This window comes from Corapipo altera, unplaced genomic scaffold, assembly GCF_003945725.1.
Source record: "Corapipo altera isolate COAL_440 unplaced genomic scaffold, ASM394572v1 24, whole genome shotgun sequence".
NCBI lineage: Eukaryota > Metazoa > Chordata > Aves > Passeriformes > Pipridae > Corapipo > Corapipo altera.
The window spans coordinates 278,892-296,773 of NW_020884903.1; the positions used below are offsets into that span (position 1 = coordinate 278,892).

General features: G+C 42.4%; 1 protein-coding gene across 2 annotated transcripts; it reads left to right on the forward strand.

The window, feature by feature from the left end:
• Positions 1 to 2,708: 2,708 nt before the first annotated feature.
• LOC113950707 (myosin regulatory light chain 2, smooth muscle minor isoform) lies at positions 2,709 to 10,732 on the forward strand. Of its 2 annotated transcripts, none has more exons than XM_027650813.1 (4): positions 2,709 to 2,839; positions 7,474 to 7,671; positions 7,831 to 7,992; positions 9,049 to 10,732. In XM_027650813.1, exons 2-4 carry the CDS (start codon positions 7,488 to 7,490, stop codon positions 9,219 to 9,221), a joined length of 519 nt encoding a protein of 172 aa, XP_027506614.1. In that variant the 5' UTR covers positions 2,709 to 2,839; positions 7,474 to 7,487; the 3' UTR covers positions 9,222 to 10,732. The 2 variants fall into 2 exon arrangements, with proteins under 2 accessions (XP_027506614.1, XP_027506613.1); XM_027650812.1 differs by lacking the exon at positions 2,709 to 2,839 and adding an exon at positions 5,824 to 5,983.
• The last annotated feature ends 7,150 nt before the right edge of the window (positions 10,733 to 17,882 follow it).

Here is a 17,882-nt window from a genome sequence, read left to right on the forward strand (position 1 = left end):
GGTCCTCGCTACAGGAAAATATTAACCACTTGTGTAACTGTAGCAGAGAATTGTGTAATCCTCTAGTTAGCATAATTCATCCCTTAGTTAGTATAACCCGTCCTCTTCATTAACATGTCCTGCCTCCAAGACCCTTATATTGCATGTCACGTGTTCAATAAATATTCCAGCTTCTACCCCTGACCTGGGATCGAGTAATTTTATTGACCACTTACAAAGGTTGTCTCAGCTTTGATGTTGTAGCCACTCTGCAACAGAAACTCATGTGTTTGGCGTCAGGTGCTGCCTGTTATGATACAACAGACCTAGCTCAAGTGGGCAGCCTGCAGCATTCTGCCAGTGCCCCAAAGAAAGGCAGATGTGACAGAAACCACCACACTTCCCTATAAGTAAAAAATACCACTGGTAGCACCAGCGACAGCGAAAACTGCAATTGGTTTTTTTTGACTCTGTAGGTGCTGAGTAGAGGAGATGTTCCCTCAGAGCTGTGTTCTTTGCCCCAGCCAGGAAAGTCCATCAGGGATTACACTTTCTGGTCACTCAGTTAAGTTTATTTCCCTCCAAAAAGTCAGAAATATGGGTAACCTCTTACTGTTTTCAAAAACTGAGTTTATGTACAGTTGCAAATTCTGTAAAAATTATATGAATAGAACTAGATGTAAAGTGATAAATTAGGCTACATAGACAGCAGTGATGTCTATTTTTACATAATGTTCTTTATATCTTTGAGCTGTGGTCACTGTTTTTAGGATGATGTTCCTATTCATCCCATATTCCTATTCATCTGCCCACCGTCCTCATCTTTGTTTTAAGAAAAGGAAAATCCTTTTAGGAATTTTCCTAAATTTTCCTAATTCCTAAAGCAAGTAATCTTGCTCTTCTTAGAAGTTGGACTGGATGATCTTTAAATGTCCCTTCCAACCCAAAGAATTTTATTATTATGAGAACTGAATATACCCATGGCCCCTGGATGCCTGATTACCCTGCTGGTATTGGCAAGGCAGGTAAAAATTATTTGAAGATAGGGTAACATGGTAACAGCAAACTGGTATAAGGCCTTTGTCTTTGGAAGCCAGGCCAGATCATAGTCATAGAATGGTTTGGATTGAAAGGGAGCTTCAAGATCACCTAGTTCCAACCTCTCTGCCACGGGCAGGGGCACCTTCCACTAGACCAGGTGACACTCAAAGCCCCATCCAATCTGGCCTTAAACACTACCAGGGATGGGGCATTCACAACTTCTCTGGGCAACCTGTTCCAGTGCCTCACCACCCTCATAGTAGAGAATTTTTTCCTAACATCTAATCTAAGTCTCTCCTCTTACTTATTGTCTCTGAACCCAGGACAGTTAAGTAATTCACTTGTTAAAAACAATATTAGATATTAGGAAAAGGTTCTTCATCCAGAGGGTAGTTGGGCACTGGAACAGGCTCCCCAGGTCACAGTACCAAGCCTGCCATAGTTCAGGAAGCGTTTGGACAATGCTCTCAGGCACATGGTGTGATTCTTCGGGCTGTCCCGTGTAGGGCCAGGAGTTTTGCTTTCTTGATCCCTGTGGATCCCTTACAACTCAGGATATTCTATGATCCTGTGAATCTTCCAGACGTACCAGCTCCATCAGCTGTTACAACACAGCACCTCCTCATCCTGCAGGACAGTGCCATACCATGTACTTTTACATATGTTGGGGCTGTTTAGAGCTACAAAGATGATCAAGGAGCATCTCTCTTACGAGGAAAGGCTGAGGGAACTGGGCCTGTTCAACCTCGAGAAGGGACAACTGAGAGGGTACATCATATGTCAGTATCTGAAGGTAGACGTCGAGAGGGTGGGTTCAGGTCGTGCCAAATAATAGGACAAGAGGTAATAGCCAGAAACTGATGCACAGGAAGTTCCACCTGAATATGAGGCAGAACCTTACTGTGTAGGTGACCGCGCACTGGAACACATTGCCCAAGGAGGGTGTGGAGTCTCCCTCACTGGAGAGGCTCCAAAAACTGACTGGATGCAATACTGTGATATGTCCTCTAGGATGGACCCACTGTGGTCCCTTCCAACCTGTCCCATTCTGTGGCTCTGTGATTCCGTGTCACTGGCTCCCTCCCCCCACCGCGCTGCCACGAGCAGTCACAAGTGCTGGGAACGGGACTTGCTCCTGTCAGAAAGCGGAAGCTGAGACAGCGGCAGCCCTAATTGCACAATGCACAATGCAGCCCTAATTGCACAATGGTCCTCGAGAAGGCGGTGCAGGAGGCCGGCGAGCGGCAGTTCCGCGGCGCTGGAAGGCGGGAGGGACGCGCAGCTCACGGTGGAACCCGAAGCGGCGCCGGCAGGGGACAGGACAGGATACAAACCCACGGGAAAGGAGGCGACGGCCACCCCTCCGGGGTGGGGAAGGGGAGGGGCGATGAGATACGGCTCCGCCCCTCTACGCGCAGGAAACTCCCGCCGTTGCCTTACAAGGGCAGGAGCGCGCTCCCTCCGCCCCCCGCCCCTGGAATGCGGTGACCGCACCGCGCTGCACCAACGTGGCGCCGGGGAGGGGGGAGACACGTACAGGGGCCGGGTCCGAGATTCCGACCTTCTCCTCTCGGAGATGGCGAAGACCGCTCGGAAGGAACGCCAAACACACGGGTCGCCGCGGGTCCTCTCCCCTGCCCGGCTCGTGGCGCCTGGCCGACGGAGCGACGAGCCTCCCCGCTACCTCCCCTCCCGCGCGGATGGTCTCGCCCACGGCTTCCTTCCTCCCCGGCGGGGCGGCGGCTGCTCCGCTCTCCGGAAGTGCCGCGCCCGCCGCTCCTGCCGCGCTGCCACTGGGATCGTCTCCCGCCGCCGCCAGGTGAGCCGGGGGGTCCACCCGGGAGTCTGGGGCCAGGGGGACGTGACGGCTGGGGCAGGGCCGAGCTGGGCCGCCTGAGGAGCCGGGGGGTCGCTGGCGGTGCCGGGGGTCGCTTGCGGCCTCGCCCCCCTCGGGCCTCGCTCGGTGCTGCCGCTCCTCCTCGGCGGGACCCGCCCTGCTGGCCGGGGCTGGGGGCGACTGCGGCTCGGGGGCCCGCGGCCCATGCTCTGTGAGCCGGGCGGGGCGCGACGCCGCGGGCAGGGGCTGCAGCGCCAGCAGGGATGAGATCCCTGGACATTGTTTCGGGGAACAGGTGTTAAAAGATACTCTTTGGCTCCCTGTCGGAAGGGGTCAGCTGCCTCCCGGCCGCATCGCCCCTCAGCGGCTGTTTCCTCGGCTTTGTTAGAGCACGGGAAGGGCTGGGCTGGGGATGCAGCGCTGGGAAGAGGAAGAGGTCTCGGGAGAGGTCCCCGGTCTGTGCCTGCCTGCACACCGTTTGGAATGAACACGGCCGCGACAGAGACACTGGGGACAGTGCGGTGGGTCCCTCGGTCGCGGAATCACAGAATCAATTGGGTTGGAAGAGATCTCTGAAATCATCGAGCCCAACACCACCTTTCAACTAGACCACGGGACTAAGTGCCATGTCCTGTCTTTCCTTAAACAGCTCCAGGGACAGTGATTCCAACACCTCCCTGGGCAGTCTATTCCAAAGCCTAATCACCCCTTCTGTGAAGAAATTCCCCTAACTCTAACCCAGAGTTCCCGGCGAAGCTTGAGGTGGTGTTCTTCTGTCCTGTCACTTTTTTCCTTGGGAGAAGAGCCCGACCCCCATCTGGCCACAACCTCCTTTCAGGTAGTTACAGAGAGTGATAACCCTGAGCCTTCTCTGTTGCAGGCAGGCTGACTCACAGGCACTGGATTTTGAGGCAAGCGTGACTCCTGTCTAAGGGGTTTGGGAAACAGTGAGGAGTGTGTTAAGGTGGCTTTCAAGACTGGTGCAGTGGTGTAGGGTGTAATCTGCTCTTTATTGAGCTTTGACACAGATCTGCAGAATGCCTTAGTTTTATCTCTTCCTGCTACCAGCCAGATTGTGATGGATGCATGACTGTATGTGATGCTGTAATGGATTATGTGGACAGAACTTAAGCTTTAGCTTTGAGGCTGACTTTTGAGTTTGATGTTATATCTTAGTTCATGTGGACACTTTCTTGGCTATGGGTTGTGGGGATTTATTGTGTGGTGGCTTGTTTTTTTTTAATTTTGAGTGATAGGCATCACAGTTATTACAATATTCACAATGTTGAAACGTGAGGGTGTTTTCCAAAGTGCAGCTTTTGGTCCCTGCCTCTGAACAGGTTCAGCCTGCACACTGTTAGTGGGTTGTAAATTTTCACAGCTTATTGTCTGGCTGAATATCTTTAGTTGCTTGGTTTTGTCTTCTCCAAGGGTTTATCACTTTCCCAGAGGATGGGACCGTAAGATGACTTTCTGTGCTTCTGTGGTTTGATATCCACTGCTGTTGCTTGACTGAGCAAATGAATGCAGAGGCAGCACAAAGCAGCACAGTGCTTTTACTACCTTTTTTTTTTTCTTTTAATATTTGAAAAATGTTCCTTAAGAGAGGTTAAGTTTTCAGAAATATCTTCTGAGGAGTCTAAGGTAAGGTCTTACATTAAGTCTTACATTAGAATTGTCTTGGACAGTTTCCAAAACAAGGCCCAGACCAGACCATTCAGTGCATCATAATACTAAACAACAGAGACTAAACCTGTGTGTCATGACTTGTGCTATCTAATGTGAAGTATTTCCACTTTTTTCTCTACTGAAATTCTACTTGCAGCCTGTACTTACCCTATTTCAATTATAAAAGCGTGCGGTTAGGTGTGGGGTTTTTTTGTTGGGTGTTTTTTTTTTTGTTTGTTGGTTTGTTTGGGGGGCTTTTTGGTGGTGTTTTCTGTTGTTGTTTTTTTAAATACCTTGTGAATTTATCAGATTAAATTCTACTTTCTCTAAAATTGGGGGGTCTAGTGCTTGACTCAAATGGGGTTAGCTCTGCCTTATTACATCATTCACTGCTATATACAGAGATAACACAAAGTGTAAACACTTTTGGAACTTTTAAATTATAAATTGATCTCTTTGGCTAACTGGATTGATGACTTTGGTTTTCTGAACATGTTCCACTGTACCACCCTGTTTCTAACAGAGTTTCCCAGAGCTGAGTGCAGCATCTCCAGTGTAGCTGCACCAAACCTGTGCTAAAAGGCACCACAGTCCTGTAAGACTTAATGTTTCTCTGTATTCAGGCTGACAGGTCTCTGGAACTGAAGGAGTTGTGCTGCCTCCCAAGCCTGGTTCACAGAAACTTAGAAAATAGTAATGCAAGTGTTGGCAAATTTTTCATCTTCTCGAGTACAATATTCTGATACAGCAATCTTCTGAACAGAATTAAAAAGAATGTGTTGGCAGCCTGTCTCTGTTACGTCCTCTTGCTTAAGATTGAGTTGTAGGTGAGAGAGTGGCAGCTTGTGGCTTGCTGGAAACACTGCCTTTACAGCATGTGCAAAGTAAACTTTTTCGTCTACTTGGAATGGACCATATCCCAAAAACTGTGAATTATTTCAGAGAACAGTTACTTAAACTGTTTGACTCTATTTTTGGGTAGTGGAACTTTTAATCAGTAATTCAGCATTTAACAGGAACTTGCCTGAGGGTTTTTACTGAGGTGAGAAAACCACCGACTTCATGCACAACCCTTGGCTGCAGCTTGAAAGCAAATTACCTTTGTTGTCAGCTGTCTTCATAAATATCTCGATGTCAAGAGTTCACATTTATTTGTTGAACTGTTATGGAGGCCAGACATCTCGGATAGCTTGTGGTTAGTGAGTGCACTGAAGAGAACTTCTGCGTTGTTGAATGATGCGCAGTTGCATTTCACAGGCTATTTTTAGTTCGGGACATAATGGTTTGTTTTGTACGTCAGAACAACGTTGTATATGCATGTAGGATTTAAAAGTGTGGAATTAGCAGGGGAAATCAGTAACTGTCTTTGTGGACTGACAGAGAAGGACATAACCATGGAATTTCCTTTTATGATCCAGGTGCTCGGTAAAGCGTGTCAGGTATCTGATACAAAGCAAGGTAAAATATCTTTCCTTTTAGTTAAAAACAAACAAACAAAATAACTGCTTTTTGCCTGAATATTGGGTTGCTTATGTAAGGGAGTTACTTTGCTTAATTTTGCTCCCTTTTTTTTAAGGCTGAATCCCAGTTAGTGATTTCAGTCTTGCTTTGCAGGAGTCTAACAGAAATTATTCTGTCTTTGAGGAGGCTGTCTGAGAAACAGAACTGTGCTGTGACTCTGACCAGCATTGCGTTTCTGACCAGATATTTTTTTCTAAGATATAAAACTAAAACTTAATGTAAATTTCAGAATGTTGCTATTTTTATGATTACTTATTTTTGTGATTCACTTGTGATAAAGGTGAAGCTTAAATTTGTCCTCTTTCAGCACACTTGCTGCAGGTGCTTCCTGTAAAATTCAAAATCAAGGATGGAAGGAATCTAGTTTGCATAACAGTTTGGGCATAATAAAGGATTATAGCAGCATGGATCATGCTTTACTTTTATCTAATGCTAGTAGAGGTTATCAAACTTTGGGAAACAACATGTCAGCTTTAACTTATCCAAAAGCAATGTTGAGGTCTTCGTGTTTGCATTTCAGTGAATGACTCAGCTTTTTGGGTTTGTACCGCCAACTGTAGCTGAACACTAAACGTATCTGCCCAGCTAAATAGATGCCATTAACTTGAAAGCCTCACTTCTGCCCTGAGTATGTTAGTGTTATAACATGTAAGCCACGATGTTTATTTCTTTGACAGTTTCAACGGAAAAAATGAAATTGGTATATTTGTGATACGTGAAAATTCTAAAGATTCTGCAAGAATATACAGATGTTTTAAAAGGCTGATAATTTAAAAGAAACAGTCTCCAGATATTTGTACCTATTATGCCATTAATTCAGTTAAAAAGAGTGTGCTGGCATTTGCGTGTGTGTTGTGTTCCACTGTGTAAGAGAATAGCAATGTAGAGCTTCTGAACCAAGTCAGTGGTTTCTTGCTCTCAACAGCAGCTGTTCTAACAAATGCTTTTCAGAGCCTAAAATAAAATTTTTTTTCCCCTCCCAAATTGTTAGTTTAGCTTACTGCCTGATTTATTTAACCACTACTCTAGTTGAGGAGCCCATATCCTCCTACGGTGCAGGTCAACAGTGCCTCCCAAACTGCTGAGTGTGTAGTCATCTCAATTTGTGGAAGATGCAGGTGTGGAGTATTGAATCAGCAATACAAACACTGAGTGATTTCATTTCAAAAGCTGTGATTTGATTTGGAGTTTTTATGTAACCTGCTATTGGCCTACGGTTCCAGCCGCTGAGTCCTGAAAGACCTTATACTTTAATAGCAAGTGAAATCTAAATGAAAGGCAATGGAGCAGGAGGTACCAAAGTAAATGTGTACTTTGGCGTATTTGCTGACAACATGGAATTTGATATTCCTTTATCCATCCTTTCCTCAAGGACTTGTGATATGATTTAATAAGGCTAAATCTGGGATATGCTTCTGTCTTCTTAGAACCAACAGCCAACATGTCCAGCAAAAGGGCAAAGACGAAGACCACCAAGAAGCGCCCTCAGCGCGCCACTTCCAATGTATTTGCGATGTTTGATCAGTCGCAGATTCAGGAATTCAAGGAGGCCTTCAACATGATCGACCAGAACAGGGATGGCTTCATTGACAAAGAGGACTTGCACGATATGCTCGCCTCCCTTGGTAATGTCCCTTTGCTGTTTATGCTTGCCAAGCCAATTTGTGCTGTTTAAGGGAAATTCCTGAGTTTAGGATATGAGAGGCGTCTCAGTTTGTATTGCACGATTGACATTACTCTTTTAGTTTGAAAACTAAGCTGAATGTGAATCCCTTTATTTGTAGGAAAGAATCCAACGGATGAATACCTAGATGCCATGATGAATGAGGCTCCAGGCCCCATAAACTTCACGATGTTCCTGACCATGTTTGGTGAGAAGTTAAATGGCACTGACCCGGAAGATGTGATCAGGAATGCTTTTGCTTGCTTTGATGAAGAAGCAACAGGTATGTGGATAAAATAACAGTGCACGTGTATTCCTTCTACTTACTTCTGTAACAGTAAATACTTGTGTACATAGAAGTCATGAAGAATTTTTTAACTCTCAAACTTTTAATTTCTGCAAACTAAAAATCATGCCTGTATCCCCATCAGGTAACTTTACCTTTTCAATCTCTGTAAAAATTCCAAATTTCTGTCAGTTCAGTTCTGTTGTTCACGACAGAAGAAAGTAAAAAGGATGTTGATGAGGAACAAGGGTCTTAAATTATTCCTAACCTAAATTTCAGCTTCAGGGCAACTTTGTACGGAGAATCTTTGTTTTCAAAGCTGTTGTGCTTTTATGAAGAACTTGTTTTCTGTCAGCAACTTGTATCCACCTTCCCTCTGTTAAGCTGAACTCAAGGGAGAAGAAAATGAATACAAGAAAAATCTTGTGTGATTCACAAGAGTGGTGATAGAAGCAATCACAAGTTATAGAAGGCTGCTTGTTTAATAAGCACTGCCAAAAACTTACTCTTCGCAGTCCAGTAAACCTGAGTTCAGTCATTGATTTAAGATGAAACTGAAATTTTTGAAATATTTCAAACTTCTTTTTCATGCACTTGTTGAACATAGGTAGTCAAGTTCCATGACTTTTTTTTTTTTTTGTGGTTTTCATTAGGAATGTTCAAAATGAACAGATCCCCTTTTTAATTTTTAAAATATAGAGTTGTTAGAAGGCTCTTGGTACTACTGGGAGTATAGCCCTGCTGTTGGGAAAGAGGGCCAATATGAACACTGACAAATTTCTATATTCTTCGGAACACCACCGGGAAATCATAAAATGGCCTTTACTTGAACTAGTGAGACCTGGCAAACCAAGTTGCCTGATTGGATTGAATGCTTGTAATTAGTTGGCAATTTTAGTAATAGTCTTTAATGGCTTTGTTTTCATTTGGCAAACAAAGACTGTAGGTATCTTTAATTGAAGGAAAGAATTCAAAGAAAGAAGTTATCCACCAGTGTATTAGCAGAGAAATATAAAAATTCCTCTTTCTTATGTTTTCATGTGTTGTTTCCAGGGTTCATCCAGGAAGACTACCTGCGGGAGCTGCTCACAACAATGGGAGACAGGTTCACGGATGAAGAGGTGGACGAGCTGTACAGAGAGGCACCCATCGACAAAAAGGGGAATTTCAACTACATCGAGTTTACACGCATCCTGAAACATGGAGCAAAAGACAAGGATGACTGAGCAAATCCATGGATACCTGCAGATTATCTCTACACTCATGTTTATTTTTAAGGGTTTATTCCTGATAGAACTTGTTGCATGCATTTAGCTTTACAGCTTTTGCCTTTCTCAATGTATTTATCTATTCCAGGCCATTTAGGCATATTTGCACCTGTGTAATCAGACTGGAAGCGGGGAAAATATTGTGAGGAAAAGGATATGGGGACGAACATCCCTGGAGTTGATACTCCAGGAAAATAATCTCAATATTTCTGGTTTAGCTGGATTTTTACATTTTTGTAATAAATGCCATTTTGAAATAAAGATTGCTATATAGATAAAATACCTCAAAATCTTTTGTGAAGAACGACATTTCTATTGTGCATTTACAAATGCAGGTGTGTTCATTGTATTTTACTTGCAGTTGCAAGTCAAGTTGAAAAACTCATTTTCATACTGTTTTGTTCAGTGTCACAGGGTTCTGAAATGCTCCTAGCAGGATGTGCTGGCATCTTTAAAAATGCAGCTGTAGCTGTAGAAGTCTTTAATCTCAGGTTTCTGAAGTGGGATCTGACTAGTGTAAGTAGTTAACCAAAGAAGTGGTTAGGGAAGACTGTTACAGTTGCCTCATGGCCAGCAGGGAACATCTATGATTCTTAAGCCAACATCATTCCCAGCTTTTGTTTTCTTTTAATACTGATGGAATAGCAATATTTTTATGTCAAAAGTGTACATTCCTCTTTGCTAAATCTTTATGCTGGCAATAAGTGGGAATTAGGCATATTTTTTCCCTCAGATGAAGGAAGCTTGTGCAAAGGAATCCAAGCTGGCACTAATTAACAGCAATACACGGCCACAAAGCCTATATAAAGCTTTATTGTTCTGCAGCTATTGTATTTGCATGTGAGAATGTGAGCACAGTCGTTCTGAGGATTACTTGGTAAAACCCTATATGTGCTGAAGTTCCTCTCACTTTTTAAAAGATCATACATATTCCTCAGCTATATTGATGAATTTTAAACAAGCACAGTCATTCATTCAAAACTGGTTGTGCTGATGCTGTTGTCTCAAATATAAAGAAAGGGGGGAGGTTGTTCTGTTCTTCCTATGACCATGTCCTGTGTGCCTCATTCTCTTGGCTACTGCAAGCTGGAAGGCTTAAGAATTTATTTTGCCTGTTTATTTATCGATTCAAATGATGATTAAAAAGCATGTCCTGAGCTGTATCACATGACTTAAGACCACAAGGAGTAGGAATTTTACTTCAGCGCAAGGGTGTGTAAAGGTTCTGACAGCTTATACTGTAAGGTGGGTTTGTCTCTCTTCTCATATGTTAGCACAAAGGCTTGGTTACTTAATCTTGCTTGTGTTCCCAGTATGGCAGCTCTGGAAGATGCTCTGGCATTAGGTTTGTAAATAAGTTGACAAAGTATACACAGTTAGCATATACTTTGGTTTTTTTTATTTTATTTTTTATTCTTTGGTGGTTTCTTTCACTTCTGGGCTTAATTAAAAGGAGTTTTCAACCATTATTTGTGTTTTATCTGCCAACGAATTTAGCCTCAAGTTTTCTTTTTCTTCTACACAGACTTATGTTCTCTGCTACACTACTCCAGGTTGCCACAGCTGCTCCTTTTTTTTCAAAAGTTTGTTTTTTAACTATCTTGGTGCTCTTCAGTAATGGCTGCTGAGGTATTTCTTCATGGGATGCCTGCAAGGTTCTAGCAACAGCTGATATTTCTGGAAGGTAGTTTGCAAGTAAATATGCATGGAAGTTTTCACCAACAGTGGCCATGTGACAAAGACAACAGAGTGGAGATCTAGGAAACACTGTCTTGTTGAAATGTTGCTATGTAAATTAAGGCAAAGGACAAGTTATGCTGTCACTTCTTTAGATTGATCTTGTCACACCTGTGCAATTCAATACTGTGTGCATATATGCAAGCAGCTTGCACAAAGGACAGGTGGAAGACTATTGATTATTTTTTCCCCTTGAATGTCTAAATGGTGTAAGATTCAGAGATCAGTTTTCTTCTGTTAGGAACAGTGGATCCCCAAACCCTTCTTTTCCTGATCCTATTTTCTCTGTAAGTGTTAGGTGCTGGTATTTTACACTGAGTAATCAGCAAGTGAGCTGGCTGCATTTTTCTTGCTGGAAATAAGTTTTGAAGTGCTGATTTTAAAATCATAAATATGAGTTACATAAAGGAGAACATGCTATTCTCCTTGAGAGGAAATTGTCCACTTAAAAAATGTTCTGTGCTGCTGCTCTAGTTTTCTGAGCAGCCAAGCTGAAATGTGGGGTGTAGCTGCTTTGTGTGACAAGGAACATTCCTGGATGTTCCCTCTCTGTAGAGGGAGAGGCAGGGAACTGTACTGATGGAAAGATACCTACACAGGAAGACGCGTTATTGAGAAAGAATTCCAAAGGATGTTTGAGTATAACTAACAACAAACCTTTCAAGTTCAGGTTTCTTTGGTATGTGTATTGTATTGTAGGAGACCAGTTAACCTGCAAGTGGGTGCAAACCCCTTAACCACTGACGGCCTATGAGGCCAACAGGCCCAGCCAAGAGACCATATAAGACCATTGGATGCATTTTGTAGCGCGGCAGCGAGGAATGTTGACAGCTGAGGTTGCGTGCCAAGGGCTGTAGGGATGTGTCATCATTAATCCACTTCCAAAAATAAAAATAACTTTGGTCACTGAAACAGCTTAAAATTCTGATGACTTAGACTTACCGTTTTGCAGCCAAAATCTTGGAACCTAATATTTTGTCCCTTGGGGTTCATAAATAATGGTCTCCAAGCTCCACGCCAGACTAAGCTTATGATGAAAAACTATTTTCATAGGCTGATGCACACATTTAATAGTCTTATATCTACAGTGATACATAATGCCCTGTGAAGCACTATTGAAAAGCAGTGATTTATTTTAACGTGACCCACTTACCCTGTTCTAAGGCTACATACACAGAGGTCAAAATGAAGCCAAAGAGCTATTGCAGCAGCATGAGAAACCTCCAAAGAGGACTATGTTTGTGTGAAGTGCTGCCAGTGGATGTTTGCCTCCTGCCTTTTCTTCCCCACATTCTACACTTGTTTCTGGTCTTTATGGTGCATCTAAGCAAATAAATCCATCTTTACTGCACAGTGATCAGATGACTGAAACATTTCACAGCATGAAGGCAGCTTATTATACTAGCTCAGCAACTAATGGATGTCACAGAGGTGGTGTCCCTACACTCAGAAGTAAGGATCCATTTCACCACTGACCTAAGAACTAACTTTAGATCGCTTGTTTCTAGGATCACTGTCGTATCTTGAGAAATGAATGCAGCACAGGGGCCCCATCCTGGCACAGGACATCAGTGACAGCATGCCTTTGCCTCCTGACCAGTGCATTTGATCCAAAAGCTGGAAAGTATCGGAAATCTTGTCATCACATGTTTCTCATGGCCTTTTCTTGTCTGGAGTGTTATTAACTTATTACTTGGGATGTTCATGGGGAGTTGCAAACAACAACAAATAGCTCTCTTACTGTCCCAAAGGCATTCTGACTGTAAGTCCAAATAACAGGTGAGTAACAATCAAAGTATAGACAGGAACATTTTAGACATCAGCAGTTAACCTGCCATTGGTATTGCCTATGTACCCATGCTCCTATTTTGGCTTCTTACTTAATTTTTCAAATGCTACTGATATTTTTAGATAACTTCCCTCTTTGGAAAAACAATTTAGGATGACAGTAACTCAGAAACAGTATTACAGAAGCCAAGAACAATACAGAGGCAAAAAGAAATCAGTAAATGCCTCTCAAAATGCAGCTTAACAATAAGTTAACATGAAATGTTGGAAAGTAATAGTGGGGGAAAAAAAACAAACTCCACACAACTCATGTTTTGTTGTGCTCTGAGCAGCAACTCCACAGAGATCACTGTTTTCCCAAACTTTTGATATATTAGATAGAAAAAATTTCATCTTAAAAAAAAAAAATGGCAGCACATGTCAGCTTTTCCTGCTTTCCTCTAAAGCCTGTGGGCCTGTACATACATTGCTCCCCATACCCTGGGACCACTCATTTTGGGTAGGAGCAGGCAGGCTTCTTTGGTAGCATGCTCTTTGGGAATCCCTGTGTTAGACCTTGAAAAAAAAACTTGTATGGCAAATTTCAACAATTCAGAAAAAAAAAAAAATACTGCCAAGGAATGTTTTCAGACCAAACGTGTCATATTCCCTAGACGCCATACATAACAGGCATTGCATCACAGGTCTTAAGGGGGGGGTCAGGCAGTTTTTATCAATGTAATAAATCTGAAGGAATATGTTTATTTGTTTGTCAGCAGCATGTAATTAACATAAGAGCAGGAAATCAAACTGCCTCCTGGAAAATTCCAACTGCTTGCTCCATGCAGACTCCTCTGCCACGCGGCTGTGATTCAATCCCTCAGTAAACCAGCCTTGCACTTTGATAAAGCTTGAAAGTCAGTTACACATACTATAGGATTAGGCAACTCAAGACTGACTTTAATACGGGTGCCTAAAGGAGCAGATGGTGGCAGCAACAGTCATTTTAGCATTCTTGTGAACTGTCACTGCTCAGTTTTACAAGGTTTATTTAATCCTTAATCCTCTCTTTGACTATTTTAGGGTATCAGTGAGTACAACCTCACTAAATATTGAACTATGTTCTGGTTTGTTTTTTAATTGTGAATAGGCCTTGAGAGTTAAAAGCCAGCATTTCACAATAACTTCCAGCCTCTGCCAAGCATATTCAAGTGAGTGGGTGTAAAACGAGGCCTGTGAGCCCTGTCTTGGTATGTGCTAAAAAAGAGCTGACATTAGACACAAGTAACTTGAACCTTGACTTTTCATTGGATCTAACAGATACTAGGGGTTTTCCCTCTTTTGATTTCTTCCTTAATTGTGAGCTAACTATCTCTAGCACAATAGGTTTTATACTGGCAACATATTGCCACCCCACAAGAAATACGCTGATTTTGAAATTGCTCCACCAGTCAACCAAACTTGAGCTGGCATCAGCTAATAAGTAAACCACTAACACCTTACTTTTCATGTCAAACACCTGACTAATTATGCTCCTTCTTATTTTCTGGGTATATTTTAAAATAGTATTTTAGACCTTCAGCCAAGCATTGAGCTAATTTCATTTTCATCCATATTTGTTCATACATGCTGTCAGACAGATACCAACTCTAATTTTACACATGAGGAGAGGGCACATATGTACAACCTTAGGTTAAGCAGAATTAATTACATGTCTTTGAAAGACTGGAGGCCTCCCACTCTCCTTATTAAGAATACCTATCAACACTTATTTTTGCATTTCAGACATCAACATTATGGAATCACGGTGTCTGGCAATATTTCTGATTAAAATTAGTGCAAAAAGGGCTGAAAAACCCACAAAGACAGCTAGAATTATTGCAACTTACCAGCTAGGATAAAAAACAAGTGATGGACATACAGCACAAGTGGCAGTACAGTGACTTTTCCTCAGCCATGCACACTGAAAGTTACTAGAAAGTCAAAACAGAGCTATTTCTCATTTTCAGTCTGGAGAAAGAATATATCTTTCTCTGAGAGCCTTTATTTTTCATGCTTTGGCATCTACCTTGTAGCAGGGATCACCTAGGAAAGCAGTAGCCATTTTTATTCTTGAGGTCATTGAATGAAAACAGGGAATACCCTGCAGTCTTGCTCTGAGGCCCTCCAAGAAAGCCAAGCAAAGACATGCATTCAGAATCCCTTCTTTCACTCACAACTTGTCCAATGTTTTTCCTTTGGATGACACTGCTGGAATTATTTTTGGAGAAGTTCCAGAAAACTCTGGGACACTCTCAGCATCTCAAAAAGAATGACTGTCACTCTGACTGATAACTGCACTGCACTTGGTATAGCATGACAGAGACAACAGATGCCAGCTGGAATCAGGGAAGAAGGGATAGAAGGGCAGAAGGATGAGCCAAAATACCAGGTGAAACTACTGGCAGACAAAATGTTTTTGTTAAATGATAGTTTAGACCTAGGACTTGGGTGTTTATATTTAATTTTGACTGTGCTGTCAATATCTAACCTCTGTAATTATCATTTGCTACTTTTGTTGAATAGTGATAATACGCTCAGAAAAAAAAATCTCTTAAGTGGCAAAACCTTCCATCTAACTTTCACACATTTTTAATTCTTAACTCAATGTGAAAATCACACATATGCTTTTTCATCTAGTCTCTCTTTTCAGACTGTTTTGTTTGTTTCCTATGCATATCCTCAGTCTTACTTCTATGATGAGCAAGGGTATGGAATTGCTTTTGTACAAGAAAAATTACCTAACTGAGACTCTCTGCTAGAGCAGATGGAACATGCAAGAGCTTTCTAGAAGCACAAGTAACACAAAGAGGTGGACACACAATTCAGCATTAGCATTTCTTCCAATACAAAGTCTAGAGCATAAAATAAGAATAGGTATGTTCAAAATTAGTAAGGTAAAGTCCTTCATGTAACAAATAGCAACCTCACAAAGGGCTCCAAAAACACCTATAAAGGACACTGTGGATGCTAAATTTATATCAAGTCAAGGATGACATATAAGGCAAGCTCATGAAAGAAGTTCATTGTGCGTTACTAAACACCACACCTGGCTCAGGGTAGCTTACTCCTCCATGAACTTAAAATAGCAGAGACCGGGAGAGGATTCTTGGAAGACATCATAGGCTGCCCTGGCTCTTATTCTTCCCTAAATACCTGCAAATGGCCATTGCTGCTGCTTTCCCCTTAAGAACAGGCTAAAAGCACACAGTATGTTCTCTCCTCCAAAAAGAATGGGAAGCATAGATTTTTTTAAAAAAAATATGATTCAAAGTTTTGGGAATAAAACCCCAAAACAATAAAACTCTCCAGTGACCTGGTAGGGAAGACCTCACAGCATCTATTATTTGTTGAAGGCATCCAAGGAACCAGTAGACACATCCTGGTGGTGCTCCACCTAGAACTGGAAGAAGAAGAAAGAGGCCACAGCTGCTGGGCTTCCCCATCCCCAGTCAAGACCAATTTTGACTTGTGAAGAAATCAGGGTCAGACTTGGACAACCTCATTTAACCCCATCTTCATGGTTCTCACCTTTTCAGGAGGCAGCAAGATCTGAACGTTGAGCAAAACTCTAGCCTGAGCAACCCTGACAGGCTTGCTCTGCTCCTCACTGCTGTGCACGGTCAAATGCAGGTGCTGGGGATGATCCTGGCATTTTTTCTGGCCTTGCAGCAAGCAAGCAGTACACAAGTAGACCAGTCTCCTGGCCCCCACCCATTCAGGGCTGTTGCCATCATGGAGCAAACAGTGCAGACACAGCCAAAGGATGGCCAAGACTTTGCTCCCTGTCTTCCACATCCAGAATCCACATCTCTTTGCAGCTGAGGCACGCTATTTAGGCAGACTTCTACTGTGAGCCATTCCTGTAACATTAATTAGACTCATAAACATCATATGACACAGAGCGATTCTGCTTCATTAAGCAAGCAAGTTAATCACAAATATTTGTACTGTCATCGTAACTCAGCAGAGGTGGGGAAGTAGAATCATGGAATTGTTGAGGTTGCAAAAGACTTCTAAGATTATTGAGTTCAACCGTTAATGGAGAGAATTAAATGACAAGGTTTATTGTAAATTGCTTACTGTGTGTAACGGACTTAGAACTTTATGAAACAGATGATTTTGAATGTTTTTAGACAATATAAAGAAAAAAATCCTAGGAAAACATTTCAACAACACTAAAGTACTTGAGTATTTTAGATGGAAAGGATAGGAACATTTTATACATTTTGCTTAAGAGGACTTTTTCTAAAACAAGACTGATATAAATGAAAAAGAAGGTGGGAATAATGAAGAAAAAAGCAGCAGAAAGAAGAAAACTGAAGGAGTTAAGAGCTCAGTATTTTTTTATACTCGTGTTTTCAGAATGTATAAATTTATTCCTACTCTGTATGTTTTATGTAGGAAATTATGTGGTACTGAAAAATAAACAAATTGGAATACACTCTGTGATGTGATAGTGCAAGCATTTTTCCCAGCCCACGAAACAAACGCTGCACAGAACTGAAGCTCATCACAAGGTGGCCCTATTTTGTGGGACAGCCCCACCACCTACACAAGCATCCTTCCAAAATACATAGCCTGGGAACTGCCGGCTCCCAAAGGCTCTCGCTGTGCCTGGCCTGCACACAGGGCAGTGGGAGGGCACAGTCTCTCTGCAGAGCAGTTCTCTGTCCAGAGTGAAACATTTCTACTTTGCACTGTGTGGTGGCTGGATGAATCACTCAGCAGCAGTGTTGCGCAGTTCTACCTTGGGCTTCCCAAAACCCGCTCTCACAAAACAAATCTTCCTCCCCCCCCCCCCTTTAAATTTCTTTATTGGTATAATGAATATTGGAATAAAGTAAAATTCAACTATTTGTAAAAGCATTACTTAGACTCACATCACACAGAAAATGGTCTGCCTCTAAGTCATTCCACCACGATGCAACAAATTGGAGGCAAAAGCTTTAAGACAGAGCGACACATAGACACACAATTTTGTCATTAAGAACTGATCTCATATTGAGCGAGTAATATTACTGTACCTATTCTCACATCTCTGAAAGTTAAACACTGGGAACAACACACAGTGAT